The sequence below is a fragment of the Ahaetulla prasina genome, chromosome 3 (assembly GCF_028640845.1).
Source record: "Ahaetulla prasina isolate Xishuangbanna chromosome 3, ASM2864084v1, whole genome shotgun sequence".
NCBI lineage: Eukaryota > Metazoa > Chordata > Lepidosauria > Squamata > Colubridae > Ahaetulla > Ahaetulla prasina.
Window position 1 is genome coordinate 4,553,585 of NC_080541.1, and position 26,535 is coordinate 4,580,119.

The 26,535-nt window shown below is 41.8% G+C and overlaps 1 protein-coding gene across 1 annotated transcript in view; it reads right to left on the minus strand.

The window, feature by feature from the left end:
* Positions 1–26,535, minus strand: part of ADGRB1 (adhesion G protein-coupled receptor B1) — a 341,354-nt gene that overhangs the window by 249,793 nt on the left and 65,026 nt on the right. The window contains exons 3-4 of the mRNA XM_058174889.1: positions 8,486–8,593; positions 5,067–5,231 (exon numbers count right to left, since the gene is read on the minus strand). Of these exons, the coding sequence (XP_058030872.1) occupies positions 5,067–5,231; positions 8,486–8,593 (273 nt within the window). The remainder of the gene's footprint in view (positions 1–5,066; positions 5,232–8,485; positions 8,594–26,535) is intronic.

A 26,535-nucleotide genomic window follows, 5' to 3' on the forward strand; every position in this document is an offset into this window, starting at 1 on the left:
AGGACCAGAAGCCAGACCGCAGCTGCAACATTAGCCATTTCAAACCCCTCCAATCCATACATGCAGCAGACTGACACCCACTACAAAGATGTAGCACGACCACGAACACGAAGCCAAATAGCAGCAGTGCAGCTCACCAGCTCAAATCCCCCTGCAACTCAGACTAATCTGAGCACAACCAAGCCCCCACCCAAACAGGACACATCCCCAGCCAATCAGAGCACCAAAAAACCCCCATCCAATCAGAGCACAGCCAAGCTCCCACCCAATCAGTTCAAACCCGCACTAGCAGTTAAAAAGGAAGAAACAGCTGCAATCACACATTGCTCCCAGAAGCACGAAGCTGAAGATGACGAATGAGACTTCGTCGAAACGTCGCCAAGATACTTCCAGTTTTACGCGGGAGAAAACCCGAATAACCAAAGACCTACATATATATATACATACATACATATATATATATATATATATATATATATATATATATATATATATATATATATATATATATATATATATATATATATATATATATATATGTCTTTGGTTGTTGGGTTTTCTCCGTGTAAAATTGGAAGTGTCTTGGCGACGTTCGAAGTCTCATTCGTCATCTTCAGGCTTCAGCTTCGTGCTTCTGGGAGCAGTGTGATCGCAGCTGTTTCTTCCTTTAACTGCTATGGGGTTTGAACTGATTGGGTGGGAGCTTGGCTGTGCTCTGATTGGATGGGGTTTCTGTGCTCTGATTGGCTGGGGTGTGTCCTGTGTTGGTGGGGGCTTGGTTGTGCTCAGTCTAGTCTGTGCTGCAGGGGGATTTGAGCTGGTGAGCTGCATAGCTGTTGTTTGGCTTTGTGGTCGTGCTACATCTTCATAGTGGGTGTCAGTCTGCTGCATGAATGGATTGGAGGGGTTTGAAATGGCTAATGTTGCAGCTGCGGTCTGGCTTCTGGTCCTTGGTCGTGCTTCATGATCAGTGTGGGTTTGGGTCTGCTTTCTGGGTGGATGTGCGGTGGTGACATCCTGTGTGGACCTTGTGAGTGTGGATCTGGTGTCATTCCTCGTGTTAGGGACTCGTTTGTCAATAAGGGCGGGTTTCCAAATGGCTGGTAGGCGGGAGGTGTCATCTCGTTTGTTCATGCTGTGTGGGCGTTTTTCTATCTCAATGGCTTCTCTGATTATTCTGTTGTTAAAGTGTTCAGTTTTGGCGATAGTTCTGGTCGCCAAGACACTTCCAATTTTACACGGGAGAAAACCCGAACAACCAAAGACCTATATACAAACACCCGTGACCCACACTCACAAGGTCCACACAGGATGTCACCACCGCACATCCACCCAGAAAGCAGACCCAAACCCACACTGATCATGAAGCACGACCAAGGACCAGAAGCCAGACCGCAGCTGCAACATTAGCCAATTCAAACCCCTCCAATCCATTCATGCAGCAGACTGACACCCACTATGAAGATGTAGCACGACCACAAAGCCAAACAACAGCTATGCAGCTCACCAGCTCAAATCCCCCTGCAGCACAGACTAGACTGAGCACAACCAAGCCCACACCAACACAGGACACACCCCCAGCCAATCAGAGCACAGAAAAACCCCCATCCAATCAGAGCACAGCCAAGCTCCCACCCAATCAGTTCAAACCCCCACTAGCAGTTAAAAGGAAGAAACAGCTGCGATCACACATTGCTCCCAGAAGCACGAAGCTGAAGCCTGAAGATGACGAATGAGACTTCGTCGAAACGTTGCCAAGACACTTCCAATTTTACACGGGAGAAAACCCGAACAACCAAAGACCTATATATATATATATATATATATATTCCATTGTGACTTGGAACGGAGTCCAAGTTTCTCGTAATCCTTTCAGAAATAACACACGTTAGGGGAAACTATCCAATAAAAGAGGACATCTATAACTATGAGTTGAATTGTGGACTTCTTGGTTCATTCTGAACTTATCTATTGATTTGAAGATGTTTCATTACCTGACTAGATACCGTATTTCCCCCAAAATAAGACCGGATCTTATGTTAATTTGTGTTCCAGAAGATGCATTATGGCTTATTTTCTGGTTAGGTCTTATTTTTGGGGATAATACAGTACTAAATGCCTCCGTCTGCTAATGATCTTAACTGGGCCTTATTTTTGAGGTAGGGCCAGGGGTGAAATGCTCCCAGTTCAGACCGGATCACCCGATCTGGTAGCAATGATGGTGGGTGGTTCGGAGAACCGGTAGCAAAAATCCAGGCATCCCCTCCCCCGCAATCCCCACCTGAGCCGCGCAATCATCAGAGGTTTTTTTTTAACTTTTAAAAGCATTTTTTCTTCTACTGAATAAATGCTTTTAAAAGTAAAAAAAAAGCCTCTGATAATTGTGCGGCTCAGCTGGGATCGTCAGAACCCTTTAAAAGCTTTTTCCTACAACCTCTTCGGCCGAATAGGCTGTAAAAAATGCTTTTAAAAGGTTCTGGCAATCAGGCAACTCAGCTGGGATTGTCAGAACCCTTTAAAAGCATTTTTTCTACAACCTCTTCGGCTGCAGAGGCTGTAAAAAAAGCTTTTAAAGGGTTCTGGTGATAAGGCAACTAAGCTGGGATTGTCAGAACCCTTTAAAAGCATTTTTTCTACAACCTCTTTGGCTGCAGAGGCTGTAAAAATGCTTTTAAAAGGTTCTGGAGCAGGCAATTCAGCTGGGATTGTCAGAACCCTTTAAAAGCATTTTTCCTACAACCTCTTCGGCCGAAGAAGCTGTAGAAAAAATGCTTTTAAAAGGTTCTGGCAATCAGGCAACTCAGCTGGGATTGTCAGAACCCTTTAAAAGCATTTTTTCTACAACCTCTTCGGCTGCAGAGGCTGTAAAAAAAGCTTTTAAAGGGTTCTGGTGATAAGGCAACTAAGCTGGGATTGTCAGAACCCTTTAAAAGCATTTTTTCTACAACCTCTTTGGCTGCAGAGGCTGTAAAAATGCTTTTAAAAGGTTCTGGAGCAGGCAATTCAGCTGGGATTGTCAGAACCCTTTAAAAGCATTTTTCCTACAACCTCTTCGGCCGAAGAAGCTGTAGAAAAAATGCTTTTAAAAGTTAAAAAAAAAAGGGTGGGGCCACATTACCTGACCCCGCCACCAAGTCACACTCACAGAATCTGTAGTAACAAATTTTACATTTCACCCCTGGGTAGGGCTTATATTACGAGCATCCTGAAAAATCACGCTAGGGCTTATTTTCCGGTTGGGTCTTATTTTCGGGGAAACAGGGTAACTCTCAGGGTTCCAAGTAACACCCTTGACAAAAGAAGACTTTGAGGCTTGAGTTTCCTCAAAGATCCATTTTATACCAGATGTTACCCTGACTGTAACATCATCAGTCCAACTATGTTCCTCAGTAAACCCTATGAAGCATAACAGCAACAGAGTTGGAAGGGACCTTGGGAGGTCATCTAGTCTGACCCCCTGCTCATGCAGGAGACATGGTTGTGGGAACTTGGCATGTCTACTCTAATGAAAAAGAAGGACTAGGAGTGACATGATAGCAGTCTTGCAATAATTGAGGGGCTTTCCCAGAGAGGAAAGGGGTCAATCTATTTTCCAGAGAATCTCAGGGCAAGACAAGAAGTAACAGATAGAATGAGAGATTGAACCTAGGAGTAGAGACACATTTCTTAATAGAACAATTCATCCGTAGAATGACTTGCCTCCAGAAGTTGTGGGTGCTTCATCAGTGGAGGTTTTGAAGAAGAGATTGGTCAGCCATTGATCTGAAATGGGTTAAGGTCTCCTGCTTGAGCAAGGAGTTGATTTAGAAGACCTCTAAGGTCCCTTCCAACTCTGTTATTCTGTATTCTGCAACTACGGCACTGGGTATGTTACCTAGTTGTATAGTTGTATATACCTACCAGTATACTGCACGAATCAAGAAGAGGGCCGTGAAAATATTTACAGACCCCTCACATCCTGGATATAAACTGTTTCAACTCCTATCCTCAAAACGACACTATAGAGCACTGCACAACAGAACAACTAGACACAAGAACAGTTTTTCCCCGAAGGCCATCACTCTGCTAAACAAATAATTCCCTCAACACTGTCAAACTATTTACTAAATCTGCACTACTATTAATCTTCTCATCGTTCCCATCACCCATCTCCTTCCACTTATGACTGTATGACTGTAACTTTGTTGCTGGTAATCCTTATGATTTATGTTGATATTGATTGTTCCTGATCGCTTATTTGTGCCCTGTGATTATCATGTTGTATCATTAAGTGTTAAATTGTACCCTATGACCATCATTTGTGTTGTAAATGTTGTACCTTGATGAAGGTATATTTTCTTTTATGTATACTGAGAGCAGATGCACCAAGACAAATTCCTTGTGTGTCCAATCACACTTGGCCAATAAAAATTCTATTCTATTCTATTCTATTCTATTCTATTCTATTCTATTCTATTCTATTCTATTCTATTCTATTCTATTCTATTCCTTTTATGTCCACTGAGAGCATATGTACCAAGACAAATTCCTTGTGTGTCCAATCACACTTGGCCAATAAAAAATCTATTCTATTCTATTCCATTCCATTTCGTTCCGTTCCGTTCCGTTCCGTTCCGTTCCATTCCATTCCATTCCATTCCATTCCATTCTATTCTATTCTATTCTATTCTATTCTATTCTGTACACTGAGAGCATATGCACCAAGACAAATTCCTTGTGTGTCCAATCACACTTGGCCAATAAAAATTCTATTCTATTCTATTCTATTCTATTCTATTCTATTCTATTCTATTCTATTCTATTCTATTCTATTCTATTCTATTCTATTGTAGTTGGGTAATGAAACATCTTCATGCAACAAAGAACCTTAGAAAGCACCAAGACCTCCACAAGCAAAAACTATTCCGAGTGGTCGTGTTTTTAATGTGCATTATTTATACAGATTGCAGAATTCTGCAGTTTCCCATCGGATTTGGTTCTGAAGCTCTTTCAGCAGGAAGCAGACCCTGCCCAAGTGTCTGGAAGAGAGAAGGGGGAATGAGGGGTGCGTGTGTGAAGGTCATCACCTGGACAGACCGCCGAATTGTTGCATTGCCGTTGTTCGCGGAGGGGCCCGCTGCATTGGGTGCTGTACGAATACGACACACAGAATCGAGTCCTACTTTGCCAGCCCTCCCCACAGGTGGTCGAACAGACGCTCCAGGGCGACCACTCTTCTGCCGCTGGGTCACCTGTCAAGGTGCAGAACACAGGAGACTTCCTTATCCTGAGACTGACCATCCACCAGTCTGCAATTCTTATTTTTATTTTTTGCATTAGAGAGATGTAGAGATGGGCCAAGAAAGATGTGGCATGGATTCTCCAGGTTGTGCTCTCTCTTGGGGAGCCAACGTTTCTTCTTGGACCTTAAGTGGGGCTCTGGTAGCTCAGACTGGTAAGACAGTCTGTTATTAACAGCAGCTGCTTGCAATTACTGCAGGTTCAAGTCCCACCAGGCCCAAGGTTGACTCAGCCTTCCATCCTTTATAAGGTAGGTAAAATGAGGACCCAGATTGTTGGGGGCAATAAAAGTTGACTTTGTATATAATATACAAATGGATGAAGACTATTGCCTTACACACTGTAAGCTGCCCTGAGTCTTCGGAGAAGGGCGGGATATAAATGCAAATAAATAAATAAATAAATAAATAAATAAATAAATAAATAAATAAATAAATAAATAAATAAATAAATAAATAAATAAATAAATAAATAAAAAAGTGGGACAATGGGAACAGGGAGCATTTTCTCCTCTGAGTTTTTCAAGGTCAAAAGTAGGCAATTATACAAGCTATATAAATAATGCAGGTAGCAAATGGGGATGTATTAAGCAAGAATTCCATTACAGACAGTCCTTAAGAAACGACTGTATTGGGATCTGCCCATTGCAGTCGTAGGTCGTAATAATAACTTGTCGCCTGAATGGCCTCTTTTACAACCGTTTTCGCAGCGTCATCCACTGTTATTAAGTGAACCAACAGTTTGTTATGGACACTGTAAAACCCAAAATAAGTGCAAAAATTCATAAAATGTGGTCGTAGGACCACAGGACACTGCGATCGAGCATAAATGAAGCCATGTCACTATCACGTTTCGCTTCTCATCCAAGAAGCTTCTTCAGTTCCGAATTGCCAAACTGAAGAAACGGCTTGGATGAGAAGCGAAACATCTTCAGGGGAAAACAAAGAAAAGTCCAGTGGCCTTTTGAAAACAGCTTTAACGATTGTTAAATGAGCAACTCAGTTGTTAAGTGAATCTGGTTTCCCCACGGAGATTGCTCATCCGAAGGTTGAAAAAAGGGAACGTGCGACCACCTCTCATGGGACATAGCAACCGTCGTAAATGTGACTCCGTTGTTAAGCATTCGAATAGAAATCACGTGACCACGAGGATGCTGGGGGTGGGGGGTCATTAAGTGTGAAAAATGGTCGTAAGTCACTTTTTCAGTGCCGTTGTAACTTCAAACGGTCGCTAAATGAACTGCCATAAGTCAAGGACTACCTGTACCTCTCTTGATATCAGCAATTGTCCGTCATCAATTGCTATATAGACAGCTGTCAAACTGAGAAGGGTCGTTTCATTTTTACAGGACACTTTCTATGCTACAAGTAGAAGAGACTATTTGTGGCTCAGAGTTGAACTCTGGAGGTCCTGGGTGCCTTCCGGTCGTGATTCCTTTCTTGCAGATGTTACCCAACAAGGTACCACCATGAGCACTGATGCTGTCACCTAATTGCGTAATGAAATGTCTACAAGAAAACAACCAAGTTCAGAAAGGACCCAGGACCTCACACCAGTGGCTGGATGCTGCCAGTTTAACGACTGGTTCGGTGAGCGTGCGCTTTGCGTGCGCAGGCACCTAAGGTGCTTGCACACAGCACTGAAAATGGAGCATTTAGAAGCTCAGCGGCTTACCTTCCAAGTCACCAACTGTAAGTAGAATAGAAAGGGGGGGTGGAATCAGCTGTGCTGCGTGATTGAGATGAGCCACAAAGCAGGAAATAAAGGACAGGATGGAGCAGGGACGGGTGGGCGGGGCCAACTGATCATCGGAGCTACCGGTTCCGCCGAACCGGTCTGAACCGGCTGAATTCTACCTCTGGCTCTCACATTGCTATTCACACTCAAATTGTTTGCTTAATTGATGGATCCAGGTCCTGAGCGAAACTCCTCAATTGGGTGAATTTTATAACCAGGTTAAGGATTATACATGGATGTCTAAGACAGTCCAATAACATCTTAGATTTTAATATCTGGAGGCCAACAACCTCTCTCTCTCTCTCTCTCTCTCTCTCTTTTTTGGTTTTCTATCTATTTATTTTTCTTTGGGTTAAATACTTTTTATTTTTATTTTAAAGAAAACAACAAGACATAACAAACACTAACAAAAAACACATACTCCTTCTTTATATCAGCTTCGTATCGGTAATCCTCTATTAATTACATTTTTCCCCTCTCATTTTCTTTAATTGTACTTTTCTTTTTGTCCCGTTATCCCTTATTTCTGTATATATTCCATCATACCCATCATTATAACAATTCATTTTCTTTCACCTGTTACCTTTTTTGGGGGGGGGGTGACCTTTCCCCCTTTTTCGTCATTTACCATTTCTAATTTCAATCCAATTATGCAATTTATTCCATACCATATAATATTCCGTCTCTTCCTTTTCTTTTATCTCCTTTGTTAATTTATCCATCTCAGCACAGTCCAGAATTTTCCTTATCACTTCCTCCTCCGAGGGTATGTTCTCATTTTTCCAGTTCTGTGCATAAGATATTCTTGCGGCTGTTATTATGTGTAAAATTAAATACCTTATTTCTTTACTATATTTCCTATTGAGTATTCACAGCAAAAAGGTCTTTCGGTTTTTAACCTTCCTTTTTCTGTTTCTTCTGCCTTAATGGAAATCAAATAAGTTAATTTGAACCTTTACATAAGGGCCTGTTTTCTGCACCTGACACCTGTTCTTGGTCTCTTGCATTTATTTCAGTCTAACGTTTTGGGCTACGTTATAGTGACCAGACGTCCCGCTTTTGGCGGGACAGTTCCGCTTTTTAATAATTTGTCCCGCGGCCCGCGGCAATTCCAAAAAGTCCCGATTTTTTTTTTGTTTCACTCCCATTCTGAAAATGGGAGGCGGCAACGCAAGAGGAGGATGCGGAGAAGGGGGAGTGGTGGAGAAGGGGGCGCGAGAGGGAGGAGAGACGCCGCTTGACTTCACCGGAGAGGAAGAGAAGACGGAGAGGAGAGCCGAGGAGAGCCGAGCCTGCCTGGAAGAGCCGAGAGGAGAACCGAGCCTGCCTGGAAGAGCACAGAAGCAGCAGCTGCTCCTCCTCCTCCAGGCAGGTGGCAAGACTCAGCGTGCATGCGCAGCCCCCCCTCCCCCCGTCAATAATATCCCGCTTTGCCATTGCTGAAATCTGGTCATTTTAGGCTACGTACCAATCTGAGGTGCAGGATATCCGTATTGCTGGAAATCTTCCATGTCATCTTTTTTCCGGTTATCCGTAGACCGTAAAGACTGACTCCGGGAATTATAGTGTATATTAGCTAGAAGAAAAAAAGAAGAAGAAAAAAGAGAGGGGGGGGAGGAGAAGAATCTAGATGAACAGGCTTGCAAAATATTCTTTTGCTTTTACTTGAAGGGCAGAACAAGAAAAAAAAACACATCACATTACTAGAAGACCGGCCCTCTTCATCAAGGTGAGGCTGAATGTAAGATCTACACGTCTTTCAGAACGAAGATCAGAAAGCAAACAATAAAGACCCCATTATATGTTCCCATTCCTGATCTAAGGTGACCTAAACTTCCATTATAAAGAGAAATTGTTGAGGAGGCTAGTCCTATTTTTTCTTTTGAGATACATGCAGTGAGAAAGCAGGACTGTAATAATCCATATCGGGCTGACTTTTATTTTTATTTTTTTTTTTAAAAAGGGAAGAACATACAAGTAGTGGTCAAAATTGTGGAAACCTTTTGGAGAAAAAGTGTGTTTTCTAAAACTAGCTAATAACATCACTTTTTTTTTTTTTTGGAGTAGTACCATAAAATTATATATCGATGGAAAGATAATTTGATCAAGAATGTAATGCAATAATTTTTAGGAAGGATTTGCTATTAGAATAGCAGTTACCGCATAAAGCAGAAAAGTGAAACATGTAGAAAAAATGAGATACACAAATAATAGAAAAAAAATGAGATATACAAAAATGATCACAATGTCAGTGAATACTTTGTTGGGTAACCTTTAATTATGGCCTTACAACATCTTCCCATGGAGTGAATTGACTCTTTTAGTTCTGCAGCTGTTATCATGTGAAACCGAGTTTGAATGATGGCTTCTATTAACTGGGTTTTATTGTTGGGTCGCTTCTGACTAACAAGTTTCTTTAGTCAGCTCCATATATTTTCAATGGGGTGAAGGTCTGGGCTATTCCCAGGCCATTCCAGCAGTGGAATAGGATTATCTTGAAACTCCAAAAAAGGGGGTGTTATTAGCCATCAAACTTCAAAAATACACTTTTCCCAAAAGGTTTCCACGATTTTGGCCACTACCGTATCTCTCTCATTGGAATCAATAAGGAGAACATTGAAGTGTGGAAAGTTTCAGATTCAACCATCAACATTTATAGAATATAAAACAGAACAATCAAGTTGGAAGGGACCTTGGAGGTCTTCTAATCCACCCCCACTTCCAGTGATGAAGCACCCAAAACATCTGAAGGCAAGCTATTCCACTCGTGACTGCAAGGAATATCGAACAATTAAACTGAGGGGAAAGTTCTCCTGGAGGCAATAAAACAATCTCTGGATGGGCTCCGTATCACTCTGAAGTCCTCAGGCCCAACGGCAAAACCATGGATGGGATTCAGCCAGTTCGGACCGGTTTCGGCGAACCCAATGGAAATTTTACATCAGATTCGCCGAACCGGTAGTTGCAAGGACTGGCTGGCCCCACCCACCCACCCCTCCCCTTCCAGGAGTCTCCACACAGCCAGTTTTGGATGCCATTTAAGTGCAGGGCCCATGAGGAGGCTCTGGGAGGCCGAAAAACAGGCCTCCTGGAAGTTCCAGAAGTCTTGAAACGGGCCCATTTCCAGCCTCTGGAGGGCCTCTGGAGCCCAGGGGAGGCTGTTTTCACCTCCTGGAGACTCAAGAAAAGCCTCCAGAGCCTGGGGAGGGCAAAAAACAGGCCTCCCAGTAAGTTCCGGATATCTGGAAATGGACCCATTTCCAGCCTCCGGAGGGCCTCAAAGCCCAGGGGAGATTGTTTTTGCCCTCCCGGAGGCTCAGGGAAAGCCTCCAGAGCTTGGGGAGGGTGAAAATTATTATTATTATTATTATTTATTAGATTTTTATACCGCCCTTCTCCCAAAGGACTCAGGGCGGTGTACAGCCGAAAAGATAAAAACTCAATATATATACAATTAAAAACAAAAATTTAAAACAGAGCATATTAGAAAAAGGCCGACATTAAAAATTTAAAAATTTAAAAATTTAAAAACCCTAAAACAATAAAACCCCAATTAAAATTTAATAAAACTATTAAGCCAGTCCCGCTTGAATAAATAAGTATGTTTTTAGCTCACGGCGAAAGGTCCGAAGATCAGGCACTTGGCGTAGGCCAGGGGGAAATTCGTTCCAGAACGTAGGAGCTCCAACAGAGAAGGCCCTGCCCCTGGGGGCCGCCAGCCGACATTGTTTGGCGGATGGCACCCTGAGAAGACCCTCTCTGTGTGAGCGTACAGGTCGGTGGGAGGTATAAGGTAACAGCAGGCGGTCCCGTAAGCATGTCCCCCACAATGTCCCCACAATGTCCCCCACAATGGTGCAGGAGGCCAAGTAGGCAATGCTCACCATGGCCTTGCCCACCCAACAACCTGGCAGAGAACCGGTTGCTAAAGTTTTTGAATCCCACCGCTGGGAATAATCATTATCTTCAGAAGTCTCCACAAGTCTTAAAGTCTTAAAGTTACCAAGGTCGGAGACCCCTGTTTTAGAGAGTCGTTGAGGCCACTTGGAGGTTTATCTTTGCCCTCAGGGTCACCTGAATAGTGCAAACGGGGGAGGAACCTTCTCGGAAGTGCACCCATTTGTGCTACTCAGGTGACCCTGAAGGCACAGAAAAAACCTCCAGGTGGCTTTAATGACTCTCAGAAAGAGTACTAATGACCAGATGACTGCAAGGAATATAAATCCTTCCATCCCTTTGTCATTCAGTCAGAACGGAAGAGATCTCTTGGATGAGAAATGAAACATCTTCAAAGAAAAAAAAAACAGAGTCCAGATGACTTTTGAAAAAGCACCTTTGCAACAACCATGACCTGGATGATTGAGACTCTCCATAAACTTCTATAGAAAGCATCACTCCCCTCGTTCTGTTTTTAAGGAGAGGTTGCATCTCTGTAAATTAAATACAAAGAGAACCCTTTTTTTAAAAAAACAACCACCATCAAACTGAAGAACATCAGAGAGAGTTTTTAGCCAGACTGCTGCAATCTCTGAGCATGTACAGAGTGCATTCCCCCACAGAAGAAGAGCAGTAACATATCGGAATAAAACCTGACAATCAGCAATCATAGTTTAGGAATCCCAAAGGAGCTTTTTCAGGACGCAACTGGACTTTCTTGTTTTTTCTTTTGAAGACGTTTCGCTTCTCATCCAAGAAGCTTCTTCACCTCTGACTGAACGGTGGAGAAGGGAAAGATTGATACTCCTTGCAGACAGCTGGTCATTTGCATCCTTTTAGAGGGTCCTTGAGGCCACCTGGAGGTTTATCTGTCTCCTCAGGGTCTCCTGGTTCCTGTAGTCAGCAATTTTTTCCTCTGGAAATCCATTCCTACTCCCACACCATTCCAAGGTTGTTCATCCCAAATTTATTTTATTTATTTATTTATTTTGTCACAACATCATACAAAAAGATTATATAGTATATAAACATATATATGAGTAAATGTTAGGAGGTATAAGCATATATATATATATAGGAAGAAGAAAAGAAAAACAATAGGACAGGAAAGTTTCTACGCTTATGCACGCCCCTTATGGTCCTCTTAGGAATGGGGTGAGGTCAATAGTAGAAAGTTTTTGGATAAAACTTTTAGAATTGTGGGAAGAGACAACAGAGTCAGGTAAAGTATTCCAAGCACTGATGATTCTGTTACAGAAGTCATATTTTCTGCAATCTAGATTAAAGCGGTTGACATTAAGTTTAAATCTATTGGTTGCCCTTGTATTATTGCAATTAATTTTTCTGCGCCAACTCAGTAAGCTCAAACTGCCCAAGGAGCTGCTGATCCAATTCTACAGAGGAATTATTGAGTCTGTCATTTGCACCTCTATAACTGTCTGGTTCAGTTCTGCAACCCAACAAGAAAAACACAGACTTCAGAGGATAATTAGAACTGCAGAAAAAATAATTGCTACCAACCTGCCTTCCATTGAGGACCTGTATACTGCACGAATCAAGAAGAGGGCCGTGAAAATATTTGCAGATCCCTCGCATCCTGGACATAAACTGTTTCAACTCCTACCCTCAAAACGAAGCTATAGAGCACTGCACACCAGAACAACTAGACACAAGAACAGTTTTTTCCCGAAGGCCATCACTCTGCTAAACAAATAATTCCCTCAACACTGTCAGACTATTTACTGAATCTGCACTACTATTAATCGTTTCATAGTTCCCATCACCAATCTCTTTCCACTTATGACTGTATGACTATAACTTGTTGCTGGCAATCCTTATGATTTATATTGATATATTGATCATCAATTGTGTTGTAAATGTTGTACCTTGATGAACGTATCTTTTCTTTTATGTACACTGAGAGCATATGCACCAAGACAAATTCCTTGTGTGTCCAATCACACTTGGCCAATAAAATTCTATTCTATTCTAAATTCTATTCTAAAGCTGAAGTAGTCTTTGACAGGAAGGACATTACAATAGATGATTCTGTGAGTTAAACTTAGGTCTTGTCGAAGGCGACGGAGTTCCAAGTTTTCTAAGCCTAGGATTTTTTAGAAATTGTATAGCTCAGAGTTGAAGCTTCTTCTTGGAGGAGAAGCGAAACGTCTTCAAAGAAAAAGAAACCAGAAAGTCCAGTTGCCTCCTGAAAAAAGCACCTTTGGGACAACCATGACCTGGGTGACGGAGAATCTCTACAGAGTCTTAGTTTCTGAAATATAATCGAATTTTGAGGAGACTTTGATTCTAAAGCAGGATCTTCTAACAGCCCTTTCGGCTGCGGAAGAAGTAGACAGGGAGAAAGACACAGGAGCAATTAATTTCTAATGCATTCCATCTTTTATGAATAGCGGGGTGTTTTTTTTTTTTTTTTGGCCGGTCTCAAAATTAATACAACATATCATTAAACCGAAGACAGCAAAATTGGGACAATTGCGGCTCCGCAGAATAAGAAATATTGCCGCGGCTTGTGAGACAGCAGCAAAATAAACAATTTTGATACCGCAATCTAATTAAAACCAGCACCAAAAAAAACCACACACACACACACACACAAAAACCATCAACGTTTTGTTTTCAGGATTTTAAAATGTTGTCAGAAACAATCTGTGCAGCAGAGATACAGGTCTTCTGAACAATCACAGAAATTCCCCGGTGAAATGTTGAGAAATATTTATTTGGTTCCACGTCTGCTCCAAAACTGGCTTTTCATTTCTTCTGAAGAAAGCCGGCGGCTTTGTAATTAAGAAGTTCAGGATTCAAATTAGCTTAGGAAGAAGATTTCTCCCCATGAGTCTCACATCCTGCACCTGTTTTTATCCCACTCTCGGTTCCTTCCGATCTGAAGGTTTTCTTTTTTAAAAAAATATTTTATTGTGATACACAATCTGACAAGCACACAACAGACAACATATAAATATCTCCTATTTTAAAACAATGTTTCTTAGTGGTCTTCTTTCGCTTTTATACCTCCCCTCCCCCATATCTCATTTATTATTTTATTTTCTTTCTTATCCCATTGTCTTTATTTACATTAAATTACCTAATACTAATAGCTTTACTTTTCTACATTCTTATATATCTCTTATTTACACATTGTACAATTCTAATTTCTCCCCTTTATTTTTGGCCCTTTATTTCTAATCTTAAACCATTCATACCATTTGTTCCCGATTATATAATAATCTGTCTCTTCTTTCTCTTTAATTTCTTTTGCGTTCTAAAACGTTCCCTATCTCTTCTTCATCTGTTGATGTCTTTCCTGTTTCCAATTTTGTGCGTATGTTATTCGTGCAGCTGTTATAAAATATTTTATTTCTTTGGTGTATAACAATTCCTAGTAAAAACGTTTCCGGCTTATTTTCAATTGGCTGTTCTGTTATTTTTTCAAGCCGTTTCTTTATATTTGCCCAGAATTTTTTTGCCACCGGACATGTCCACCATAGAAGGTAATATGTTCAATGAGTTTTCTTGCACTTCCAACATGTTGAGTTAAAATCTGAAGGTTTTCTATTTGGCGATGTTATTTTCCAAGCTTGCTTGAAATCTGTTTTCCAGAAATGGATATATATATATATATATACATACATACATACATACATACATACATACATACATACATATATATATATATATATATATATATATATATATATATATATATATATAGGTAGGTCTTTGGTTATTTGGGTTTTCTCCCGCGTAAAATTGGAAATGTCTTGACAACGTTTCGACGAAGTCTCATTCGTCATCTTCAGGCTTCAGCTTCGTGCTTCTGGGAGCAATGTGTGATCGCAGCTGTTTCTTCCTTTTTAACTGCTAGTGGGGGTTTGAACTGATTGGGTGGGAGCTTGGCTGTGCTCTGATTGGATGGGGTTTTTTTGTGCTCTGATTGGATGGAGGTGTGTCCTGTGTTGGTGTGGGCTTGGTTGTGCTCATATTAGTCTGAGTTGCAGGGGGATTTGAGCTGGTGAGCTGCATTGCTGTTGTTTGGCTTCGTGTTCGCAGTCGTAGTACATCTTCATAGTGGGTGTCAGTCTGCTGCATGTATGGATTGGAGGGGTTTGAAATGGCTAATGTTGCAGCTGCGGTCTGGCTTCTGGTCCTTGGTCGTGCTTCATGATCAGTGTGGGTTTGGGTCTGCTTTCTGGGTGGATGTGTGGTGGTGACATCCTGTGTGGACCTCGTGAGTGTGGGTCTGGTGTCACTCCTCATGTTAGGGACTCGTTTGTCAATAAGGGCGGGTTTCCAAATGGCTGGTAGGCGGGAGGTATCATCTCGTTTGTTCATGCTGTGTGGGCGTTTTTCTATCTCGATGGCTTCTCTGATTATTCTGTTGTTAAAGTGTTCAGTTTTGGCAATAGTTCTGGTCTTTTTAAAGTCAATATCGTGTCCTGTGGAGTTTTTTTAAGAAGCTGCCACAAAGAAACCTATTCCCCAAAATACTTGAGAGCAAGATAAGAAGTAATGGATGGAAGCTTATCAAAGAGAGGTCCAACCTAGAACCGTGGATGAATTTCCTGTCAGGAAGAATAATTAATCAGTGGAACAACTTGCCTCCAGAAGTTGTAGATGTTCCCTCATGGGAGATTTTCTAGAAGAGATTGGATACCCACTTATCTGGAATGGTATAAATGCTCAAGCAGAGGATTGAACTAGAAGACCTCCAACATCCTTTTCAGATTAATAGAGTTGGAAGGGACCTTATAGGTCATCTAGTCCAGGGGTCTCCAACTTTGGCAACTTTAAGACTTGTGGACTTCAACTCCCAGCTTTGCTGGCTGAGGAATTCTGGAATTTAATATAATATAATATAACAACAGAGTTAAAGCTGGCTGAGGAACTCTGGGAGTTGAAGTCCAAAAGTCTTAAAGGGACCAAGTTTGGACACCCCTGCCCTACACCATCTCAGACAGATGGTTGTCCAACATTTTCTTAAAAATTTCCAGTGTTGGAGCATTCACAACCTCTGCAGGCAAGTTGTTCCACTTATTAATTGTTCTAACTGTCAGGAAATTTCTCCTTAGTTCTAAGTTGCTTCTTTCCTTGATTAGTTTCCACCCATTGCTTCTTGTTCTACCCTCAGGTGCTTTGGAGAATAGTTTGACTCCCTCTTCTTTGGGGCAGCCCCTGAGATATTGGAACACTGCTATCATGTCTCCCCTGGTCCTTCTTTTTATTAAACTAGACATACCCAGTTCCTGCAACCGTTCTTCATATGTTTTAGCCTCTAGTCCCCTAATCATCTTTGTTGCTCTTTTCTGCACTCTTTCTAGAGTCTCAATGTCTTTTTTACATCGTGGCGACCAAAGCTGGATGCAATATTCCAAGTGTGGCCTTACCAAGGCCTTATAAACTGGTATTAACACTTCACGTGTTATTGATTCTAACCCTCTGTTTATGCAGCCCAGAACTGTGTTGGCTTTTTTAGCAGCTGCTGCACACTGCTGGCTCATATCTAAATGGTTATCCACTAGGACTCCAAGATCCCTCTCACAGGTACTACTGTTGCGCAACGTACCACATATACGGTACCTGTGCATTTTGGGTTTTTTTTGCCTAAATGTAGAACCTTACTTTTTTCACTGTTGAATTTCATTTTGTTAGATAGCGCCCAATGTTCAAGTCTGTCAAGATCTTTCTGTAACTTGAGCTTTGAAGTAACTTTGAAGTCCACAAGTCTTAAAGTTGCCAAGGTTGGAGACCCCTGATCTAGTCCAACCCCCCACTCAAGCAGGAGACCCTACACTAATTCTGACAAATGGCAGTCCAATCTTTTCTTGAAAGCTTCCAGTGATGGAGCTCCCACAACCTCTGAAGGCAACTTTTGTTCCATCAGTTGATTGTTCTCACTGTCAGAAAGTTCCTCCTTATTTCTAGGTTGAATCTCTCCTCGGTCAATTTCCATCCATTATTCCTTGTCTGGCCTTCAGGTGCTTTGGAAAATTCGTTAGTCTGTATTGTGTAAAGGTATAATTGGTTTTGGTTCAGAGCTTGTTGGTGGAAAGAATTGGAGAAGGTCAAACTTCCTCCCATTGATCTGGAAAGATATTTGATGACTTCTCTTCTCCAGCCTATCCGTGCCGAGTCAGTTCCAAACGATCCCCTCACTTGACATTCAAGTTCCACGGGATGAGTCCCTTAATGGTCAAGGTTGACTTCTAATGAGTTGCATGATGGCTTTCTATTCCCATGATGCCACCATCTCAGAACTTAGCTGTCAACCTCAGGCTAATTAAAGCTGATGGGGTCTAAAGAGCAGAAATTCGAAGTCTGTTCTTGCAGCAGCTACAAAAATCATTGAGTGGGACAACTTGATTAGTTTCAAGGAGGACAACTCCTGCTTGAAACCAATCTAGATCCCATTTTTTTTTAGAATAGAATAGAATTTTTTTATTGGCCGTGTGCTTGGACACACAAGGAATTTGTCTTGGTGCATAGGCTCTCAGTGGACATAAAAGGAATAGAATAGAATAGAATAGAATAGAATAGAATAGAATAGAATAGAATAGAATAGAATAGAATAGAATAGAATAGAATAGAATAGAATTTTTTTATTGGCCAAGTGTGATTGGACACACAAGGAATTTGTCTTGGTGCATATGCTCTCAGTGGACATAAAAGGAAGAGAAGAGAAGAGAAGAGAAGAGAAGAGAAGAGAAGAGAAGAGAAGAGAAGAGAAGAGAAGAGAAGAGAAGAGAAGAGTTTTCTGTGGAGGTGAATGTGCAGATGATATGATAAATCAGAAATTCTCTTTAGGTTGATTTTAGTTTTCAAATGCCTTCTCTAGAATTGTATGCCTGCCGGCTATTCCTAAGGTTGGTGTTACCAATCTGAATTGCTCTAGCCACTCCTTTCTAAAAGTGGTTTTATTATATTATAGAAACACCACTATAAAGAATGTGATATGTTAAAACTAGTGGAGGAGGAGGGGGAGGGGGAGGGGGGGAGGAGGAGGAGGAGGAGGAGGAGGAGGAGGAGGAGGAGGAGGAGGAGGAGGGGAACTATGGGGTGCTTGGCCTTCTCTGAACTTGCAGACATTTCATTACCCAACTAGGTAACATCATCAGTGCTAGAAGGGGTGTGCCAGGAGAAGGAGGTGGAGGAGTAGAATAGAAAGAGGAGGAGGAGGAAGGTGGAAAGAAGGAAGAGGAGGAGGAGGAAGTGAAGGAGAAAAAGAAGGAGGTGGAGAAAGAGAATGAGAATGAAAAGAGAAAGAGAAGGAAAGAAGAGAAGAAGGAAAAGGAGGAGGGAGTCGGGCTGTTCTCCAAAGCACCTGAGGGTAGAACAAGAAGCAATGGGTGAAAACTGATCAAGGAAAAAAGCAACTTAGAACTAAGGAGAAATTTACTGACAGTTAGAACAATTAATAAGTGGAACGACTTGCCTGCAGAAGTTGTGAATGCTCCAACACTGGAAATTTTTAAGAAAATGTTGGGTAACCATCTGTCTGAGATGGTGTAGGGTTTCCTGCCTGGGCAGGGGGTTGGACTAGAAGACCTCCAAGGTCCCTTCCAACTCTGTTGTTGTTATTGTTATTGTTATATAAAACATCCCCAATCAGATCCTAAAACATCTGAATGGGGCTGAAAACCTCCAGGTGGCCTCAACAATTCTCAGGAGTGCAAAGGACCAGACGACTGCAAGGAATAAAAATCCTTCCGTTCTTTCCACCATTCGGTCAGAACCTGAAGAAGCTTCTCGGGTGAGGAGCGAAACCTCTTCAAGGAAAAAACAAGAAAGTTCAGTTGCCTCTTTCAAAAAAATAAAATAAAATAAAAAAAGCAATGCCTGACCCTTGGGCCAGGATCCATTGCTTTTCCAGCTACTTAGATGCTTCTCCTGCAAACGCAATTGTTCACATGTTTTAATCTTTTCCTCACGGAGAAGTTGCCTCGATGTGGAAATGAAGGATTATTCTCTTCAGTTATATTGGTGGGTTTTTGGGGGGGAGGGGAGAAAGATTTAACTCCCTTTTCTAAGCTCTTGATAAATGAAATGCAAAAAAATAAAATAAAAAATGGACCGGTTTAAAGAGGCAAAATTAATCCATCACGGCTGAACGTTGCTGAAAGGACTACATAAATAGCCATATTCCCCATTCTTGTTGGCCCGCTTGTGACAAATGTCTGACCAGCCACCACAATTTTTCCTCTCAAAGGTCGCAAATACATATGGAAGCCGTTACTGAGGGGCAGCGGATTTATCTCTGGGCATCTTAAGACACCAGCCTGTCCTTCAGTCCCTCCTCCTCCTCCTCCTCCTCCTCCTCCTCCTCCTCCTCCTCCTCCTGGGAGCTCCGCCTGGCATTCATTCTCGAGGCAGGCTTTTTAATTTTAGCTCCTTTTTACTTATTCTCCCCACAAAAATTAACATTTCAGGGCACTTCGGCTTGGCAGGAATAATCGCACATTAAGGAACCATGTGCCTCGTGAGACTAACGAGTGATGTGCTTAAATTTGGATGAACGTCACTGTCACGACAGCAAGTATCTCAAACGTTAGAAATTGCGGGAGAGCCAAGAACAGACCCTGGTCAGTTTTGCATGGAGGTGATTGCGGGCAGTTTCTCAGGTTGGCCTTCATCCAGATGGTCCAGCATTCCCCCTTCCTTTGGATCTGAGGTCACCACTCTCAAAGCCGGAGTAGGAAGGGTTTGGAGGAGGGGATTTTGTATAATTCTGGGGCACGTAGAACTCTGGGTGCTGATACTTCCCGTCGCTACGCCAGGAATCCCGTTGAGATGTTTCCACTTGGTTTCAGATGTATTTATTAATTTAGTTTGAAAGGAAAAATGTAACTTAGGGCTCTCCCACATGGTGCAGGAGCTGGAAGGGAGCATTGCCAGGGTAAAATATATATATATATATATGTGTGGACCATGCTTACAAATGCTCTTCTGCTTCAGCTACGGAGCAGAAAAATATAGGACATAGAATAATAAGGTTGGAAGAGATCTTCTAGTCCAACCCCTCGCTCAGGCAGGAAAACAAACCTCTTCTTGAAAACATCTGGAAGCAAAAATGTCCCACTGGTTAATTGTTCTCACTGTCAGGAAGTTTTTCCTTAGTTCCAAGTTAGTTTCTCTCCTTGATGAGTTTCCAACCATTGTTTCTTGTCCTGCCCTCAGGTACTTTGGAGAATAGATTGACCCCCTCTTCTTTGGGGCAGCCCCTCAAATACTAGAATCCTTCCTTCCTTCCTTCCTTCCTTCCTTCCTTCCTTCCTTCCTTCCTTCCTTCCTTCCTTCCTTCCCTCCCTTCCTTTTCTTTTCCTTCTCTTCCCTTCCCTTCCCTTCCTTCCCTTGTTCCTCTTCATCCAGTATCCTTCCTTCCTTCCTTCCTTCCTTCCTTCCTTCCTTCCTTCCTTCTTTCCTTCCTTCCTTCCTTCCTTCCCTCCCTTCCTCCCTCCCTTCCCTTTCTTTTCCTTCTCTTCCCTTCCCTTCCCTTCCTTCCCTTGTTCCTCCTCATCCAGTATCCATCCATCCATCCTTCCTTCCTTCCTTCCTTCCTTCCTTCCTTCCTTCCTTTCTTCCTTCCTTCTTTCCTTCCTTCCTCCCTCCCTCCCTCCCTCCCTCCCTCCCTCTGTCCATACCTCTTCTCTACTTCCGTCTATTCCTTCCTTCCTTCTTTCCTTCTTTCCTTCTTTCCTTCTTTCCTTCTTCCATCCATCCACCCACCCATCCATCCATCCACCAATTGTTTCTTGTCCTGCCTTTTGGTGTCCCTATCCTCTTTGTGGCAGTGTCTCAAATACTGGAAGACTGCTATCATGTCACCCCGTAATCCTTCTTTTTATTAAGGTAAAGGTAAAAGGTTCCCCTCGCACATATGTGCTAGTTGTTCCCAACTCTAGGGGGCGGTGCTCATCTCCATTTCAAAGCCGAAGAGCCAGCGCTCTCCGAAGACGTCTCCGTGGTCATGCGGCCAGCATGACTCAGTGGCAAAGGCACACGGAACGCTGTTACCTTCCCACCAAAGGTGGTCCCTATTTTTTCTACTTGCGTTTTTTACATGCTTTCGAACTGCTAGGTTGGCAGAAGCTGGGACAGGTCACGGGAGCTCACCCAGTTACACGGCACTAGGGATTCGAACCGCTGAACTGCCAACCTTTCGATCGACAAGCTCAGCGTCTTAGCCGCTGAGCCACCACGTCTCTTTCTTTTCATTAGACTAAACGTAGACTAGTTCCCTCAATCCTTCACCATTTGGTTTAGCCTCCAGGCCCTTATCTGATCCCTTAAAATGAGTCGTTTCTTACCACACTTGTTAAGAGAATTATTACGGTTGCTAAATTAGTAACACGGTTGTTAAGCGAAACTGACTTCCTCATTGACTTTGTTTGTCAGAAGGTCGCAAAAGGGGATCCCATCAACCTGGAACGTTGCAACCATTATAAATAAATGGGTGGAAACTAATCAAGGAGAGATGCAACGTAGAACGAAGGAGAAATTTCCTTACAGTTAGAACAATTAATCAGTGGAACAACTTGACTCCAGAAGTTATAAATGCTTCAACACAGGAAATTTTAAAGAAAATGTTGGATAGCCATTTGTCTGAAATGGTGTAGGGGGTTGGACTAGAAGACCTCCAAGGCCCCTTCCAACTCTTGTTGTTGTTGTTGTTATGATGATGATGATGATTATTAATAGTATTAGTATTAGTATTAGTATTAACATAACATAACATAACAACAGAGTTGGAAGGGACCTTGGAGGCCTTCTAGTCCAACCCCCTGCCCAGGCAGAAAACCCTACACCATCTCAGTCAGATGGTTATCCAACATTTTCTTAAAAATTTCCAGTGTTGGAGCATTCACAACCTCTGCAGGCAAGTCGTTCCACTGATTAATTGTTCTAACTGTCAGGAAATTTCTCCTTAGTTCTAAGTTGCTTCTTTCTTTGATCAGTTTCCACCCATTGCTTCTTGTTCTACCCTCAGGTGCTTTGGAGAATAGTTTGACTCCCTCTTCTTTGTGGCAACCCCTGAGATATTGGAAGACTGCTATCATGTCTCCCCTAGTCCTCCTTTTCATTAAACTAGACATGCCGAGTTCCTGCAACGGTTCATCATATGTTTTAGTCTCCAGTCCCCTAATCACCTTTGTTCTTCTTCTCTGCGCTCTTTCTAGATTCTCAACATCTTTTTTACATAGTGGCGACCAAAACTGAATGCAATATTCCAAGTGTGGCCTTACCAAGGCATTATAAAGTTGTATTAACACTTCACGTGATCTTGATTCTATTAATATAGGCCAGTTGCCAAGCATCAGAATTTTGATCACATGACCATGGGGATGCTGCAACTGTCATAAGTATGAAAAATGCTCACTTTTTTCAGTGCTATTGTACCTTCGTATAGTGTACTTTGTACTTAACAACCGTGTTCCTAACTTAACAATGGTGGTGATTCGATTAACCCAGGGGTCTACAAACTTGGCTCTTTTAAGACTGGTGGACTTCAACTTCCAGAGTTCCTCAGCCAGCTTTCCTACAGAGGAATTATTGAGTCTGTCATCTGCACCTCTATAACTGTCTGGTTCGGTTCTGCAACCCAACAAGAAAGACACAGACTTCAGAGGATCATTAGAACTGCAGAAAAAATAATTGCTACCAACCTGCCTTCCATTGAGGACCTATATACTGCACGAATCAAGAAGAGGGCTGGGAAAATATCTACAGACCCCTCGCATCCTGGACATAAACTGTTTCAACTCCTACCCTCAAAACGACGCTATAGAGCACTGCACACCAGAACAACTAGACACAAGAACAGTTTTTTCCCGAAGGCCATCACTCTGCTAAACAAATAATTTCATCAAGGCTGTCAAACTATTTACTAAATCTGCACTACTATTAATCTTCTCATAGTTCCCACCACCAATCTCTTTCCACTTATGACTGTATGACTGTAACTTTGTTGCTGGCAATCCTTATGATTTATATTGATATATTGACCATCAATTGTATTGTAAATGTTGTACCTTGATGAACGTATCTTTTCTTTTATGTACACTGAGAGCATCTGCACCAAGACAAATTCCTTGTGTGTCCAATCACACTTGGCCAATAAAAAAAAATCTATTCTATTCTATTCTATTCTATTCTATTCTATTCTATTCTATTCTATTCTATTCTATTCTATTCTATTCTATTCTAAAGATGATAGATAGATGAATGGATGGATGGATGGATAGATAGATAGATAGATAGATAGATAGATAGATAGATAGATAGATAGATAGATAGATATGGATGGGCAGACAGATGGACGGACGGGCAGACAGACAGATAGAGGCAGGCAGGCAGGCAGGCAGGCAGGCAGAGACAAAAAGCTTAGACGGAGTGTGTGTGAGAGACAGATGGGGATAGATAGATTGATAGATAGATAGATAGATAGATAGATAGATAGATGGATGATAGAGATGGATGGATAGATGGATGGATGGATGGATGGACAGATGGACAGACAGACAGATAGCTAAAGAGAGACATAGATAGAAAGGGAGGGAGGGAGGGAGGGAGGGAGAGAGAGACTGATAGATACCCACAGACAGATAGATAGATAACAAGATAACAGAATGTTATTCTGCTGGAATAGGACCGTGGAGGTCTTCTAGTCCAACCCTCTGCTCAAGCAGGAAACCCAATACCATTTCAGACAATCCTTGGTCTGAAGAGATTGATAGGTATGTATCTGAACTAGTGAATGTCTGGTCTGAATCAATATGTATGGCAAGCTAATAGCTCTGTAATTTCCTTCTACCCCTTTCTGAAGTCAGGGACAACATTTGCTCTCCTCCCATCTCCTGCTCTTCAGCATTTCTCCGGGAGTTCTTAGAGGTCACCCTGAGCAATCGGGCAATCATCTCCTCTTCTTCCTGCCTTGGGTGTAATTGATCTGGCCTTGCAGAGTTGAATTTATCTAAGCGTTCTTTCAACCTTCTCTCCTTGTCCATCCTGAGCTACGGCTCCCTCCTTGCTCCAATGGCCCGGTGTGGAGGAGCTAAAGTTTCATTTCTCTTCCGATAAAGGGCAGATATAAAATACGAGTTCTTCTGAAGTAGAGAATGGATGGATGCTGAGAAGCTCTGAGTCATGCTGCATGCAGGGAGATTTTAGATAGATAGATAGATAGATAGATAGATAGATAGATAGATAGATAGATGGATGGATGGATGGATGGATGGATGGATGGATGGATGGATGGATGGATGGATGGATGGATGGATGGATGGATGGATGGATGGATGATATAGGTAGGTAGGTAGGTAGGTGGATGGATGGATGGATGGATGGATGGATGGATGGATATTATAGGTAAGTAGGTAGGTAGGTAGGTAGGTAGGCAGGCAGGCAGGCAGACAGATAGATGGATGGATGGATGGATGATATAGGTAGGTAGGTAGGTAGGTAGGTAGGTAGGTAGGCAGATAGATAGATGAATAGATGAATGATAGATAGATAGATAGATGGATAGATGACAGATAGATGAGATGATAGATAGATGAATGATAGATAGATAGATAGATAGATAGATGAGATGATAGATGAATGAATAGATAGATAGATAGATAGATAGATAGATAGATAGATAGATGGATGGATGATATGGGTAGGTAGGTAGATGGATGGATAGATAGATAGATAGATAGATGGATGGATGGATGGATGGATGGATGGATGGATGGATGGATGGATAAATATAGATAGATAGATAGATAGATAGATAGATAGATAGATAGATAGATAGATAGATAGATAGATAGATAGATAGATGATAGATAGATAGATGGATGATATAGGTAGGTAGGTAGGTAGGTAGGGAGGGAGGGAGGGAGGGAGGGAGGTAGATAGATGATATAGATAGGTAGATAGATAGATAGATAGATAGATAGATAGATAGATAGATAGATAGATAGATAGATAGATAGATATAGCTATAGCTATAGATAAATATAGATAAAAACAAGAATACTTTGTAATATCTCTAGCTCTAGCTCTAGCTCTATCTATCTCTATGTCTATGTCTATGTCTATCTCTATCTTTATCTCTATCCATATCCATATCCATATCCATATCCATATCCATATCTATATCACTTAATCTTTCCCCTGGTACAGCTGACAAAGCGAGGAGAACCTGTGGCTTAGAGGTTAATACATCTGCCTAATATGCAAGCAAGGCCAGGTTCGAATCCCAGAAGGGTCTGGCTAGCTGATGAGAACTAAATAGCTTGAAATAGATCTATACTGGTTTCCCTTTATTTCTTTGTCAGTAAATACACACACACACACATATATAGCTTCTCTCTCTCTCTCTCTCTCTCTCTCTCTCTCTCTCTCTCTCTCTCTCACACACACACACACACACACACACACACACACACACACACACACACACAGCTTGTAGCTTATATATAGGCTACAAATCTCACTGAAAGATCACATCATAAATGGGAAAACGTGGCAACAGGCTGACCTCAAAGATGACATAAAAAAAATGGAATTAAGTATCAATAGGAAGGACACACTGTATATTTTCCTTCCCAAAACACAAGAAGTGACATGGTGATGACCCTACAATTATACTCCAATCAATCAATATCAATCAATCAGAAGAGAGCTGGAAGGGACCTTGGAGGTCTTCTAGCCCAACTCCCTGTTTCATTTCAGACAAATGGTTATCCAACATCTTCTTAAAAACCTCCAGTGTTGGAGTATTTACAACTATTGGAGGCAAGTTGTTCCACTGATTGATTGTTCTAACTGTCCGGAAATTTCTCTTTAGTTCTAGGTTGCTTCTCTCCTTGAATCTTTTGATTCTAAGGAGTGCCACTATCAATCAGAAGAAAGCTGGAAGAGACCTTGGAGGTCTTCTAGTCCAACTCCCTGCACAAGCAGGAAACCTACATTATTTCAGACAAATGACTGTCCAGTTTCTTCTTAAAGTGATGGAACACTCACAACTTCTGGAGGCAAGCTGTTCCACGGGTTAATTGTTCTCCCTGTCAGGAAATTCCTTTTTAATTCTAGATTGGTTCTCTCCTTGAATTCTGAAGGTGCTACCATCAAAATAGAGGTTAAAACAAAAAACCTCTTGAACCCTTACTGTTTACCCCCATAGACAATGATTTGTGTTTCTAATTTTCAACAAGATTGGACAAAATTACAGTTTATCTCAGGACTTCACTAGGATCTAGCCTTTTTCGAGATGTAAAGGGAGATGGGGCCAACGCTAAGCAAACATCAAGGAGAAACTTGTGAAAGAATTTGCTTGGGTGTCTCGCCAAATTAATCAATGTGAACAAGACGAAGAAAGCTTAATGTGCTAGAAACTTTTTATTTGAGGCTTTCCTCTATTACATTTTATTTTACTTTATGGAAATGCCAAGCAATGTGTAAAATTGGGAAAGGCATCCACACATTGAAACATTTAACTATAGTGTCAACTGGGAAGCTGTGAGCATCCTAGATCAAGAATTCCTGACAGCTTGGTACTCAAAGAAGTCAGCCATCAACTGG